The 15,440-nt window shown below is 42.5% G+C and overlaps 2 protein-coding genes across 2 annotated transcripts; one reads left to right on the top strand and one right to left on the bottom strand.

Annotated features, from left to right (window-relative positions):
• Positions 1–971: 971 nt before the first annotated feature.
• LOC124185603 (myogenesis-regulating glycosidase) lies at positions 972–15,439 on the bottom strand. Its single transcript, XM_046576507.1, has 9 exons — positions 15,299–15,439; positions 12,044–12,303; positions 11,490–11,963; positions 11,310–11,401; positions 8,794–8,972; positions 6,250–6,380; positions 4,168–4,389; positions 3,917–4,027; positions 972–3,495 (listed from the first exon to the last, which is right to left on the bottom strand). The coding sequence occupies exons 1-9, from the start codon at positions 15,341–15,343 to the stop codon at positions 1,590–1,592; spliced, it is 3,420 nt and encodes a 1,139-aa protein (XP_046432463.1). The 5' UTR covers positions 15,344–15,439; the 3' UTR covers positions 972–1,589.
• LOC124185610 (nucleoside diphosphate kinase homolog 5-like) lies at positions 9,808–11,235 on the top strand. Its single transcript, XM_046576521.1, has 5 exons — positions 9,808–10,115; positions 10,189–10,581; positions 10,653–10,791; positions 10,853–10,941; positions 11,006–11,235. The coding sequence occupies exons 1-5, from the start codon at positions 9,885–9,887 to the stop codon at positions 11,114–11,116; spliced, it is 963 nt and encodes a 320-aa protein (XP_046432477.1). The 5' UTR covers positions 9,808–9,884; the 3' UTR covers positions 11,117–11,235.
• Position 15,440: the final 1 nt, after the last annotated feature.

Genomic DNA, 15,440 nt, shown 5'->3' with positions numbered 1-15,440 from the left:
TTCACTTGAAAAATTGCGTGTAATATAGGCAAGTAAAGTGTGAGAACATGAAAAATGCTGAACTCAAATACGCGGCATGCCGCGGATAACGAGTGTTGAATTTCATATGTATAATGTGTAACAGAACGACGCAAGTTTTACCGATTACTAGCGACGGATGAAAAGATTGCTCACACGTGCAACACCTACACAAAACACAAATATATGTATAATACATACACATTCTAAAAAAAAAAGCGAGCCTAAATCTTAACAAGAAATTGTACCTAGTAACCATATTTGAAGAAACGATGGAACGGTGAAAAGAGAAAAGATTATTTTTCGTAACACGATTATGATTATAATTAAATATAATTAATACGAATATTACTGACGCTGAGAAAGCTTTATTTATTCGATTATCTTTATTTATGTATGTATATATAAGTATGGATTATATATATGCATGCATAGATGTTTGCTTCCCATTGACTGTTTGATTAACGAAAACGTCGCGTAGGGACTAACGGTTATTATATATATTATTATTAATTATTATAATATATTATACGTATATAACGTGAAGCATATATTAAAACTCCTTGTTTATTTTTTCGGCTTTCATCCCGCTTCTAGTCAAAATGAAAAACGACAGAGAAAAAAAAAAACAAAAAATATGAACAAATAAAATTAAAATAATTAAATAAATAAATAAATTGTTGTCTCCCCCCGCCAATCCCCGCAAGGTAATATAATAAAATCTTATATGATAAATATATAGTTAGGTGGGAGGAGCATAATATGGCCATCATTATAAGTAAATGTTATATTATCGACAAAATAATATCTTCATATTTAACGGCATTATTTCCATGGGTTATGTATGCTAAAGTATCGCTATATAATTACAATATAAAATGAATAAAAGAAATAAACGGAAAAAATCATACAAAAAAAAAACGCCAAAAGATTGAATAAAAATCCTAAAAAAATATAGAAAAAGTGTTCTTTATTTAATATAGAAATATTTCATACATAGGAAATTGTATATAATATGTGTTATTTTGACTATTTTGTACATACATTCAGTATTAGTATTATGTACACGTTAACACATTACTTATATTATGTAAATTCATATCAAATTATCTGATACCGCCCTTCCTTAAAGCTTTTTTGGTATTTATTCTTTCTCATCTCGGGAACGATTACTTTTATCACATAATATGTATATACGTATGTGTAAGGCCTCTTGACTCATTTAAAAAAAAGAACCTCATATGCTGAATTCAGTACTATTATTAATTATCGAACTTGCGTTTGGCTATAATTGTTAATATAATTGTCACTCTACTGAATTAATTGCTTATAATGAAACGACGTACGATATTTTACACCGACATGTGACATAGCCGTAAAAGCATAAAGCTCATATAGCGTGATCGATATTGCAAAATAGCGTATAATGGCACAGAGTAAATTTACAGCCTATGTGCATTCCTCATTATACTATACGTCACTTTTTACGAATCATACCTGTATTAATTTTTTTATTTTTTTATTTACAATACAGGTACGCTGTCACGCAGCAAGGATATATCACAATCACTTCAAAATCTAGTGTTGTCAGGCATTTTGACGAAGTACGCAACCTTGTCCTCGGCCACTCTGTAGTTGTGGATCCATCTTGACCCCTTCTTCAGTGTTCCGTCGATGCCGTCCCTCCAGACTCCGGCCGGAAGATACACCTCCCTTTGCCTGCTACCCGAGTACAAAATTGGAGCAACTATGAGCTCTTCGCCAACGGAAAATTCGTCGACCACGTCGTGACAGGCGGGATCGGACGGATCCAGCATCCAGAGAGGCCTGATGATCGGGAGTCCCAACTCGAACGCCTCGAGGGCGTACTTCGTGAGCAGAGGTTTCACCGTCTTCTGTCTCAGGGTGGTTAAGCTCTTGGCCATCTCGAGGACCGATTCGTTCGAGTACTTGCTCGGCAAGTGAGTGAATCGAATTACCGGTAAGAAGGTCGAGAGCTGCAACCATCTGAGGTACAACTCCTTGTCGGGCAGATTGACCTCGAAGTCATTATTCGGGTTGTTGTCCGACATGGGAAGAGCGACGTCGCCACCTACAGCGCCGGGCATTATGAAGGGATACCCGATTATACCGTAACTCAGCACCGTCGGTATCACCGTCTTAATCGCCTTCCAGGATGACGGAAACGGCGGCAGGGAAACGAAGACCGGCGTCTTTGGTCTCGTGATGGCGCCGGAAACCCCGATCACCGGTACCGAGCTCAGTATCGCCTCGGTGAAGAGGGTCTTGTAGTGGTCCGGATTCGTCAGTGGCTTTTGACATTTGTAATAGTGCGGCATGTCGTAAGCGTTCCCCAAGTCGAGGTAGAATGAGTCGACCTTGTAGTTGTTGACGAGGCTCTGCAACTTGTCCTCGAGCCAAGGCAAGGTCCTGTCGTTCGTTATGTCCAGTATGGCGGCGCTGTTGCTCTGCTTGTACCTGGTCAAGGCTGGTATCCTTGGGTCACTGCCCCGCTCGGATATCAGGAGTCGACTGGCAACGGTGTCCACGAAGTTTACCGACTCGGTGGATATGAACGGTTGGATAGAAAATATGATCCTGAACCCGCGACGGTGGATGGTTTTGATGGTCTTCACCATCGTGGGGAACCGCTCCATGTCAAGATGGAAGTCACCGGAGTTCGGCTGCCATCCCTCGCTGAGAAGTACGTGACCTTGGAGGAAACCGTGGTCGTTTACGTCCACGGTGTAGTTGTATATGGCCGCCTCATCCGTTGGCGAGATCTGCCAAACCGGCTCGGAAATCAGGGAATTCACGGCGTCCACGTCCTCCTTCTTGGGCCCGCCCGGTGGGGCCTTTTCCGTTATCATCGAGAGCAGCGTCTTTATGTTGTCCGAGGCGCACACCGTGTAGTTCAGCTGCGGCAGTGGCGTCAGGTGGTTTATATAAGCGAACGAGTCGTACTTCGCCTCGATGCAGAAGTCCTGCGACCCTTTAGCGTTTATCGAGACGTAAAGCGGCGACTCGGGATCCACGACGATCGTGGCCCCCTTCGAGTTTAAGAAGTAACGCCTGAGGACGTTCCCGAAAGCGTGCTTCTTTATGTCTCCGGTTACAAAGGCACTAGAATCCGAAGCGCCCTTCTCCAGCGGATACGCCATGTTCTGAGTCTGTCCGGCACCGTACCAGTGGCCCCGTTTCGGAGACCAGTCAAAACAGTCCTTCGGGTTGTAGCTGGGGCTCAGACTCTGCCATGTTATATGGTAGCAGTGAGTGCTCTCCTGATCACGATCGGTGTGCGATAAGTAGAGTCTGGTTTGCTGCAGCCATTCGAGGCATACGGAACCGGGTCTGTCGTGATGGGGAAGACAGGGAAACACTCCGGTTTCAGGAAGTATCCCTTCACCCAATCGAGCAGATATTAGCTCGACACCCTTTCTACTGTAGACGTGCATCGTCCGGTCGTTCTTGTTGAAGCTGCGATTAGAACGAGAAAATAAAAGGTGAATTTTCATGGTGCCAACGGTCGATTGGTTTGTGTAGCGGGGCGGTTTCGCCTCTGTGTTTATGCCGCAAATCAACGATCAGCTTTCGTGACAACGATAACTCGACAAGCTATTTGGATCAATAATTTAAATTGCCTCTAGTTGAAACGGCGACATGCGAAGCGAGCACTCGCTTCTCCGCCTACGAACCTCAACCATGCGGACTATAGGTATAAAGTACGTTATGATTGCTTCCTGGGTGAAAATTAGAGATCGTTGTCATGTCGCACCGCGATAATGACGTTTCGTCGTCTAACCGGCAATTCACTGCATTTGATGGTTGTCTGATTATAGGGTTGCACCACCATAAGAAGCATTATCAATTACTCAAAGTTACGGAACACGTTGCTCACCTGAACAGCTCAAAGTACGCCCTCTGAAGAACGTGTTGGTTGTAGTAAACGTAGGCGAATCCGATCAGGAAGACTATGCTGAAGAACAGGATACCGACGAAGGCCCTCAGCCTGGGAAATGAAACGGAAGCACATGATTATTCGACTTCTACGCCTTGAAGAAAAGCACGTCGATGACTACTATGCAAGGTCAGAAGTGATCAGAACCTCACAATACTTCCGTCATGCAAAAAGGGAATCCTGAGTCATACCTGTAATCAGCATTTTGTTGTTTCTTGCTACTCCGCAGCGCCTGAGGAATGGAAAGCTGTAATTTTTCCTTGAGAAGACTGCTGATGCTGTTGACACTCGTTATTGTTGAGTTGACGCTCTGGCCGCCCGAAATTTCAATCGTCTCCCTGGCCATTTTATGAGCCGGTGAAATGAAGCCGATTGGTGGCGGTTTCCGACGTGAAGGTGCCTGCAACGGGACCCTGGAAGGCGCAAAATGCTCCGTGAGTATCTGCTGTGCAGTTTTTATCACGTCTTGAGTGAAAATCTAGTTTATTCGAGCCGATGAACGCGCGTTTGTCACGGATAAATGTTCACCACGATCCACTGATCGGTTCGTCGACCTCGATCATAGCGATTTTCGACCAAGGTTTAAATCTGCAGGGTCTAGCACCCATGCGGTAAGAAAAATTACAAACTTGTGAAAGATGTGGCTGCTACAGTGCCACCCAGGACCACGATCTTCGTATCACTAAAGTCCCCGATTCGCTATCCGCACGTGAGGCTTACGAAATGTTTAGGATCAGAGTGGGGATGATTGGGACTGACCCGTGGGTCACGGAGCCTAATTTGTGGGTCATGGTGCGCTTCCGGCTCGTATTTTAATCCGTGAAAGTCAGCTCTTAGCTGACGATCCTGATCAGATTAATCGAGTGATGAGGAAAAAGGAAATTGAACTGCTTTTAAATAAAGGCATACGAAATGGTCTCGAGGAAGAAGATTCGGTGTCTCGGTTTGAATTTAAAAAGTAATGTGATTCAAGAAGACATATATTGGACCGTTAACCAGCTAACGCCGGATATTTGGAACGTCGTGGTTGCTAATTGGGTGAAGCCATTTCCGTCTTACGATTAACTACTTACCTCTGCACCGAAACAGCGCTACCAATGTCATAACGAGGGATCATTTTCCGATTTGTACTTTTACTATCTACGAGTGGATACACGTATCGATTGATTTAAAGTGTAACATTCCAAAATCATGTCGCGAACGAGCTTAAGTAATAATTGCATTCAGACGAGTCAATATCTAACACAGAGAGTTACACTGCACCGAATAAGTAATTTTGACGTCGCGCGTTGCGAGCATCTGCAGATTGCGCCGATGAAGCGTGAATAAAGAAACCAGAATTTCGATAACCTAATGCGATAGGTGAAGGTCAAGGAAGGTCGTACAATCTACAGTCTTCTCTCAACTTTCAGAGACGGTAAAGTCAAGGAAACAATAACGAGCTAGTTGAGATTTCGACACTAGTTAAAAAGTGTTTTCTACTCTGGATGACCAGATAACGTAACACGGCTAGTCTTGCGACTTATATAATGTTCCAAAGTCCAGATGAGAAAAAGATGCGACAGGACCGTGTAGATATTACGAAATGCTAACATATAATTTAAGTTTATAAATAAGGTCAAAATGCCTCACCAAAAAATTTTCGAGGCGACGCTTCTAAAAACTCGCATCATCACAGACTGATCATTTCTTTTTCTTGCTCGTTTATTTGCTAATGCGATACGTAAATGTATGCGGATAGATTTGCAGAGGAAAAAAATTGTTGATCGATTGATAGATCTTCTACCAAATGACAGCATTTTTAGGTAACAGCTAGTAGACGTTACGCGGTAAATGTGAATGGAATTCCCCTTCACCTTGAACAATTGTCATGGTAGTGGTAAAATGAAAGTGTATAAGGTCGGCAAGTTGGCATTACATACACAGCTACACCCAGAATACATAGTAAACTCTAAAGCAGTATTGTACAAATGATCCACCACATCTGCTATCTGACGGTGAGCCCTAGTTTGTAAATGTGTTAATTGAACTGCTGCATCGTCACAGATACGACTGAGCATATCGTTTTACAGACCGTATAAAAATTTTATCTGGGCGGGAATAAAGGCAGTTGATTCGATAAGTGATGCTGCTCGACGTCAACCAACGTCGAAATATTTCACGTATGATATAAAAATTCCGCTATATGCCTTCTAGATTTATTGCGTCCTCTGTCATTGATGGAATGCGGTTATGTGCGTTACGACTTGGACTCGAGTGGTGATTTTACTCACTTGGCAAGTTCCTCATCGTTGACATCGTCGTCGGTATCAGAGTCCAAAGCACTCTCTCGTGGCGTTGAACCGCTGTTGCTAAATGTCACGCTACTGTCACTGTCGTCTCTTCGAAATTTCGAACTCGTTCCCTGAAACGATAACAACGAAATATGTAAAGCTTGAGTTGCATCTCATGACTACGATGAGAATCAGCGACGATTTTCATGCGAATTGTCATGCTCCGAGTACACGCAGCTTGCGAGAATGCGAATTATTGCAACGCACGTAGGTTGCAGCAATTCGCGCTTCGCGCTCGTGTGATGATTTTCGATTCAACTCAGCTTTACCAACGCATTGCGATGCAGAATACTAATTCATGGCAAGTAAACCGGTTGGACTTGAGTAAGACTTTGTTCAAATCCTGAATAAGTTTTCGTCAAACGCAAAACAATGCGTAAAACGACTTCGTTACGGTGAACAAGTTTATCAACGCGTTAAAATGAAATCACGATTGCAGAGTTTTGTACGTTCTTTTGTCAAAAAAGACAATAGATAAGTAATTTATGTACGTACATACGTGAGCTATTCTTCGCCACCTCTGTATACCCAGTAATTGTGAAACGGATATTTTAAGTACATCCTAATAACGATCGCAATTGTATGAATAACTTTGTATCTCTGAATGCTGAACTGTACGGTCTAACATAATGGCATACTTGTTGAGATAAATATGCATCAGACATTATGCAATCTACAGACCAAAGGATTTCCGGAAGCAAAAAATGCCGAAACTAAGGCTGAAAGACGCAACTGAAACAGTCCATCGAATTTTTCTTTGAAGCAATATTTTTTTATTGCAGTCATAATGAAACTAAAAGTCAGTTACAAAGGGCTTATTGCGCACCTTGTAGAAACTACTTGGTTATTTTTACACTGCGCCGATGTTTAATTATTTTTTGGTGGTCGGTGATGATAGTATGTGCACTGATCTTCATTGTCAAGATTAAATTCGTGCAGTTTAATAATTGAACAAGACGTTATAATCCCTTTCATAGTTTCACTAACGCGGTTAACTTGAGTCTCACGTTACTCGTGCAACGTAGTAATATACGCCGAGTGTGCGTGACCATACGCATGAGATACTCAAGGTGAATGACGATGCGTTCTCAGAGAGACTATCAACTTTGCATGGGTTCACCTTAATGAGAACTTGTTTTCTCAAATCGTGGAGGTGGTCCCCACCTGCCTTTTCGCCCATCGTATTGTATTCAGTCGACTAAAAAACGACCGTCAGTCGATTCGTTGCACCGAGTTAATCGACGGCTTTTGAAAACACTCACTTCGATTTTCTCGTCAAATAAATAACCCGGAACCACGCACGGAACCGTCAATATCAGCGCAGCGAACCTGCTTGTCGAAATTTGCAAAAACTTTGAGAAACCGAAAATCCACGCGAGAAAATGCCGGTGTCATGTCTTCCAACCGCCTAGCCAATGTCTATAAATATTATCGCGACTAGGTTCGTAAAAATATATAGGTATTTTCGCGCACAAAAATTTCTGACCTAGTGCACGCAGATATTCGGACTCACGACTCGCTCCAAAGGTGATCGAGACACGACTAGTTTCTTTCGACTCCTCTGAAAGTCACGAGAGACGTCGGAGGAACGCGTGTTCGTTAAAATACCGGTCATTCGACGCTACACGTATGCTTGGCTCGTGCTGAAACGTGCTTCGATTGTGCAACATCATCATAACCATGACAAGGTCCCTCGAAATGGATTACCGACGTCGTGTATCAACCAGTCGGAAAGATCTTTGGAACAAACTGCTTAATTTTCAGATTATGCGGAATTTTTTGAAGGGAGAAATTCTGAGCTTCGGCTCAACTTTTTCACCAACCTAATGTAAAAACGGTTTGACTAACCTCTGTGATAGAGTTTAAACGACTCCATCCGCTACACCCAGCCTGCATGTCTTTCTCGAGCGAATAAATCGAACTGTATTCATTATCTTTCTTCTTATCGTCCATTTTTTTGGTTATATATACTTTTCGCGATTGAATCAACTTGGGCTGATTGCACGATTTTTAATTTATATGCACGAGGCGCGATCGTGCAGCAATATTTCAGCTATCGCAGGGTTGTCCAATTTCACTGCGAATCTTACTCGATAGTGTTTACTAATCGTGATAAGGCCAAGTGTTTGACAACACTCGAAGTGTGTTCAATACGTGTCGAGCAAGAATTCGTAAGTAAAATTAACTAGTGTAAGTTATGCGAGTGTGAGTGCGATGGATCCGTCATTACGTCGTGTAAACGTGAACCGTGACCGTCATGTCAAATACGGAATATCCCATCGATAATAGATCTACACTGATCGCAAGATTGTCGATAAGATATCGAATAATTCTGGTCGTGATTCAATCTGCATAATTTTCGGCAAACCTGTTATTTCTTAATGTCATCTTCGTCAGGCATGTGTTGTCTTAAGGAATCCTGTTGTTGATAATTTGGTTACTATCAGGTTTATCACCGGCGAAGGAAAATAGTCGAAGCCTCACCTGCTGTCTCATAGACTGTTCAAGTCCCTCCATGTTGTCCAACCTGTCCGGCATAGAGATGCTGCTTTTCCTTGAGTTCCTTCTGGGTTCAAAGATTTCGTGTCGTGATCCAATTCTAACGATATTTGGGCTATTTGGGGTTTTTTTAATCTCGATAGTACCGGCTGATAATGGCCGACCTGAAAGTGAAACAAGTAATTTACCAATAGCTTCATAAACCAACAACAATACCATGCAATTATTAGTCGTTGTAGTTATTTCGTTTCTACGCTAAAGCGATTATCACGAACGCACGCCTCTGGCAGATTGGCTAACAATAAGATCGTAAAAAAATCGTAGTAAATATTTAGTGTAAAAATCTGTCGTAAAACAATAAAGAAGCGACGGTGTATTATGATTGTTGACAAATTGTCGAGTCTACAATAATAATACCAGAACACGACCGTGTGCATACCGTTCTGTAATATTTTCCGAGCCTAATTCGTAAACTAACAATAAATTTACGGTCAATTTATCTGCGAGGCAATAAATGCGAGATGAAGGCGGCTTATCAGCGTGTAAACGATTTTCTGAAAATAAAACCAGACGCAACAAGCCGTGGTTAACGAAATTCAGACCGTTGTAGCTAATTATTTGCTGTATCGTTAGAGTACGAATATTCGCATTCGAAATGACAAAATAAATAGTAAAAATTGAATTGTTTAAAGTTAGATATCGCGCTGCACCGGTAAATACAGCCGTGAACTGCCTTCGGGATATTCAATGCTACGTAGATCTGCGCAGTAGTCAGATATTATTTAGAGTAAGTGAAGATAGACGGATATACGGAGACAGGATGGAGCTTATTAAAACGTGATAGCATACAATACGATGCACTGATTCAAAAATCGGATCGTACAATATCTAGTGGCAGCTGATTATCTTTTGCGAAAAAAGAAAAACGCTCCGATCAGTTGCCCTCTGTTTTCCAGATCGTCGGATAATTGAAATACGCATCAATGTCCGCCTGTCGCTCCGACATTTCACTTTGGCACGTCAAGTCGCATGTTATCTCGCATGTAAAAAATTGACCGATTACCATCCGGACCGCAATGTGCGACTGTCCTCAAGACCAGAACAGCGGTGATTCGGACACGGGAAATGCTTGCGCTGTGAGTCAAGTCCACATCTTTGACAAATGCAAGGGCACTCAGGACCCCGAAGATCCTGGAAACTGGAAGCTGATGACCCTGTTCGAACCCCCTGTGAAAAACGACGACGTGGGAATAGACGAGACACCGAAACCGCCGAGTTCCCAATGCTCGAGTGACTCGACCAGAGAAGTGATTGGAAACGAGTCTCTTCCACGGATCGAATTCCAAACCAACTCCCCACGTGTTTTCCTCTCTGTTCTAGTACGAGTTCGTCAATTCTCAAGATTACGAGTACCTCTGTGGCGAGGAGGAGGTCCCGGAGTACCCCCTGATACCCTGCAAACCTTGCGAACCTGGGGAAGAGGAAGAAGAGGCAGAGCCAGACGTCGAGTGCACCTTGGCTATCATCAAGCCGGAGGCTGTCGCATGCAGAAAAGAAATTGAGGACCGAATACTGGAGGAAGGCTTCGAGATCTATCAGACTCGGTGGCTCCAGCTGACACCCGAACAGACCTCGGACTTTTACACGGACCGTTACGGGCAGGTGAACTTCGCTCACCTCGTCGCCTACATGTCGTCCGCTCCGATAATCGCCATGGTTTTAGCCAAGCAGGGGGGAATTCAAGACTGGCGACACGCGATGGGACCAACGAAGGTGAGCGAAGGTCATCTTCCCGCGTACCCTTGGGGATTTTCATTCTTTCTGGAGTTCGTTTTGCCACCCAGGTAACCGAAGCTCGACTCTATTACCCTGACAGCATTCGAGCCAGGTTTGGCCGGCGTGGTGAAGACTTCAAGAACGCCGTTCACGGAAGTGCGAGCCGGGAGCAAGCCGAACGAGAAATTCACTTCTTCTTTCCGGAGTGTGAGTTTCTTTGGTCCGTCAATGTCAGGCTTACCCTAATTGGCTACGAATGCAATTTCAGTTATCATAGAACCACTACTGAGGGGTGAAACGGCGGCGGACTATCTGTGGGAAGTGATCAATAACGTCCTGCTCGAGGGATTAACCTTGGTGAGTTTACCACTCAACTTTCAGACGCTGACCTACTACAGTAACTAACTACGTTGATTCACAGTGCTGCAAGCGAAAACCAGCCGACCCTATTTTGTGGTTAGCAAACTGGCTGATCCTGAACAATCCAAATGATCCCAAGTTACCGGATGATCTGGCTATGATACCGACTTGACGATACTTACCTTTGAATTTAATCCCAACAAGCATACTGTACACTGTTCGCCAGACCTCACGTTGTAATTACGTATGTGGTATTCGGAATTATTACACGGCAATTTGGATTTATAATTTTTAGCCAATCAATAGAAAACGGTCTTTACCCACGGACGAATTTGAATAACGGTCAACTATTAGTTTTAACTCACCGTTGTCAGTTCGCGCCTCTCCCTCGTGCACTGACGAGTTTCGAGGTGACAATCTATGGAGTCTTCTTTGTCTAGCAGTCTGTGGACTGTACCTGCAAAACGTTTATCTATCAATCTACGGTGCCCCGGAATATTTATAAGCATCATTTCACCGAAACGATAATGCGAGTAATCGGTTACCTGGTCTTGACGAGATCCTCGACGATAGATTCAACCGAAGTCCTGTACTTCCCTTCAACGATCAACAGAGGATGTTGTCCCGGATTTTTTGAATCATACTGACTCTCCGTTTCCGAAGTACCGTTGGTCAGTTTGATCGAACTGTTTGAGAAGGTTCCGTTTTCCTTGATCTTGGGCGATTCCTCGGTATCACAGTCTTCGCTTACGACGATTTTCGGTACGGATAAGAAGTTTCTTTCCCTTTCGTGAAACTGGACCCCGTTCGTTTTTACCGGAGGTATCTTTTCATCCTCTAGGTGAAACTGTACGATGGGTACTTTTACCCCACTCGGAGTAAAATTCCCGTCGGTTTTTGAACCGGTTTCATTATCCACCGAGTCCGTCGATTGTCCTCGCGAATTCGCTCTGCTTCGCGGAGGTTTCAGTGGCGGTACAGATTGCGTCGATCCTCGAGGGGTGTCGAGAGTCGACGACCTAATTGGGGGGTGCGAAAATGCGTCAGGCTTAACTCTTCTTTAGACACCAACGACAAGCAAGACTTGGTCTTCGCTCACCTCAGAGGCTTGTACCAAGGAAGAGGCCACTCGGGGCTGGTCAAGGCGCCTTGATCTGTGTCGGCGGTGTTTGGTGCTGGAGAATTTGTGCCCGGCTTGTACCAGGGCGAGGGTGTCCGGAGTACTCTGCCGGACGGTGTCTGGACGTCCGGACTTGTGACGATGGATGACAGGGACACTCCGCGACGTTGCGCTAGCCCCTCCGGCTCGAAACTGGCCACTTGTACGTCCCACGGATCAACGGTGGACAACAGCAGCTTCTGTGCAATGAATTGAGAGGGACAGGGCTACAGAATATCTGTGCGTCGGTGTGTGCGAGTCAGTCGATTGAGTCTGATTAGCCGGGCCTCGCATGCAGGAAACTCCGGCTGTCTGAAAGCAGCTAAGCTCGTAAAAGCTTGCCCACGCGCTGGCCGAGGAGACCGGGATACTTCGTACGGTATACTAATTATATCGGGGAAAAAGGTGAGCAGTTTTGAAGTTAATTATCAAGATTGAGCCTAGTTCAGTTTAGAAATTTGGTCCGAGCCGAGTTCTCGGGAAAGTCATTACTTTTCAAATTTTTCATACGATTTCTTGCAATGGCGCAGAGATTTCTGATTTTTTTCTCATATTCTTGACCTTGAAACTTTGAGTCGGCGGTGTATTGAATTATCGTGGGGTGAGAATTTTATAACCGGCAATAAAACTTTTCATAATCTCTACTATGAAAATTGAAAATCTTGGACTGTTTTGAACGTACAGTTACTTAAATGCCCTGCACTTAAATACGAGCTGTAATTAAAGTTTGTTTAACGGCTTGCTTCAGCTGCATTGGACAATCGATTCTGAGATAGGATATGAATGGTGTAAGAAAAATAGGTTCAGGTCATTCATTGCGCAAGTGCCTTTGGTCGAGTCACTTTTCGGTTTTCCGCATTACTACGGATAAACGACAGAAAATAACACGGTTGTTAAACAACTGTGCGCACACGTGACCAACGTACACCACTTAATACAGACGTACGATTACGTAACTCACTGCCTATTACTGTGCGTAAAATGGTAACAACAAACTGCAGCTCGAAATTAATCACTGTCGACCAAATTTTTGCATGTCTGATTGATTGATGTTTGCGCATTAGCATGTAAGTTCAGCGATTGCCAGACAGATGAACTGGTTGTTCATGTACGATTACGCCTCGACCGGTAGTAAAGCAGACAAGATTCGTATATAATTCGCAAAAATGGAATAAACGATGTGGTAAGTTTTTTAGCCCTTTTTTATTTACACCATCTCAAAACTTACATTCAGTATACGTTATTCATTCGGAAGACGAAATGTAATTCAGGCCACATCTAAAAATGTCACACTATTTGCTTGAACACTCAAGAGTGACTTACAGGACTACAATACAACGGTAAGTATTTCTCGCTGATAATATTTTTTTAACTTCAGTATAAACGACCAAGTAGAAATTGACGTGATGAAACAGTCGAAGCTAGGTGTAAACATTTCTGCAAAGATAAGAATATCCAAAAATATCTAATACCGAGAATGTCGAACAGCTGGTTGTAATAACTTATCGTGTAGTAATACAGATCATCAAAAAGAAAATAAAAAATTAGTAGCTCAAAAAAACTACTTGGGTCTACTTTCATCTTCGGCTTCAAAGTCATGAGCCTAAATTGTTTTAGTTTGAAACAGTTAAGAGATGTTGGAGAGCTGACTAGTTCGTCAACTTTTCATTTCGAAAGTTCAAATTCTCTCAGATGACTAATTTTTGATATCCTAGATTTTTATGTCAAGTCATCCATGGAAAGCTGTTAGTAATTCATATTGATTCAGCTGTTTCCATTCAGTGAGAATACGAATCCTTTCATTGGGCGTGAAATTTTGAAAACAATTATTTGAAATAACGCTCTAGACTGCAGTGATCATCAGCAACTAAGCAAGTCGAGAGTGCGTTAAATTGCAGCACTGCGCGTCGGTCAAACTGAAAAACAATGCTGTGTTGCTTGTGCGATAAATAAGCTCTTCAACCGCGTATTGTTCCTAATTGCGTTATAATAATATATCTCTGGAGAAGCTGCGCGAGTGAAATTAAGCGTGAAATAATCATTGTCTGGCCTCAGCTGAAACTGATGGCGAATTACTTGAACCTCGTGACTCGAGTCACAGTGAGCGATTTATTTGTTATTCCTTATCGAAACCTGTCGATGAGTCTGGATTAAGTTATTTAGTGGCTTAGACGCCGGCTCAAAGTATGATTATCGAGTTTTTAACTGCCAACGGTACTCGATACGAATAGACGGGTATTACTAGTGAAATACGGCCTTAAACCTACTGCAATAAATAATTCATGTATCACGAATACATATTTCTAAATTACGACACGAGTGCGTAAACAACAGAGGCATGTTACCGTTTCACATGAATGGCTTCTCCTCCCAGTTTTTAACCAAGGCTTTTCTAAATAATGCCAACTGATAACGCGTGAAGATTGAAATCAACCTTCACTGATAAATCAGGAACGCGATATTTTCGAAACTCAGAGTCGTGTACGCGAAATTCTGAAACTTGTGATCAGTGTCTAAGCGCTAATCTTGAATCTAGATATGCTCGTGATCGAAAATATTACCTAGTGTAATAAATAATAACGTGAAATTTATCACATCTTTATTGATTATTAATCGCGAACATCTCATTCGTAGCCCCAATTTAAAATCCGCTTTGTATCAACGTGGCATAAAACATAAGTTTTGCAAAAATCAAAAATCTACCAAATTAGAAATGCTCAACTTTGCGGTTAATCTTTGATTTCTTGATACCCTGCAGGTGCTTGGAAAAAAACAGACTTTGTACCCTAGATATCGCGACAAAACGTGAGTATTGAATAAATATTGATTACTCAGCATCGATCTTCTTCTCTCAATCCAGCAAAAACAAACTCAAATCATTTCTCGGTGAAATCCGTATAGAACTTCTTTGTGGTCAAGTTAAACTTGGCAGATATTCGGGCTGAGTACGATTGCTGAAAAATATCATTGACCTTCACTCCTATAATGTGTGAAAAATTTGATCAACCCTTATGAGTTTCACGGTTCCGAAAAGGTTTAAAAAAAAAAAAAAAAAATACAGTTTAATGTCCATTGACAGGAACATTCGAATTTCGAGGAAGCTTTCAAAATTAGCTGATGATAACCAGAATCAGTGTAAAAGTGTTTCTCAAATATCTAATAGACGTTTCGACGAGTCCATGAAGTATTATATACCTTTGGCTTCTTCGCCTTTCTCCTCCTGCGGTTAATCCTATCCATCGTACACCGGAATAATTTCAGGGAAGTTTATCACACACAAGTTACAGCGTTCGCGGTATGGATTGAAAATAAGTAACAAAAAAAAAAAAATAAAAAA

The sequence above is a fragment of the Neodiprion fabricii genome, chromosome 6 (assembly GCF_021155785.1).
Source record: "Neodiprion fabricii isolate iyNeoFabr1 chromosome 6, iyNeoFabr1.1, whole genome shotgun sequence".
Taxonomy (NCBI): domain Eukaryota; kingdom Metazoa; phylum Arthropoda; class Insecta; order Hymenoptera; family Diprionidae; genus Neodiprion; species Neodiprion fabricii.
This window is presented reverse-complemented; position numbering and strand designations above follow the sequence as displayed.

Coding starts and splice junctions, on each gene's coding strand:
- LOC124185610 (XM_046576521.1), top strand. CDS start 9,885: ATGTGCGACTGTCCTCAAGACCAGAACAGCGGTGATTCGGACACGGGA. Junction 10,582..10,652: donor ACGCGATGGGACCAACGAAG/GTGAGCGAAGGT, acceptor TTTGCCACCCAG/GTAACCGAAGCTCGACTCTA. Junction 10,942..11,005: donor TGCTCGAGGGATTAACCTTG/GTGAGTTTACCA, acceptor GTTGATTCACAG/TGCTGCAAGCGAAAACCAGC.
- LOC124185603 (XM_046576507.1), bottom strand. CDS start 15,343: ATGGATAGGATTAACCGCAGGAGGAGAAAGGCGAAGAAGCCAAAG. Junction 8,973..11,309: donor AGAGGCGCGAACTGACAACG/GTGAGTTAAAAC, acceptor TTTCACTTTCAG/GTCGGCCATTATCAGCCGGT. Junction 4,028..4,167: donor CAACAAAATGCTGATTACAG/GTATGACTCAGG, acceptor TTCATTTCCCAG/GCTGAGGGCCTTCGTCGGTA.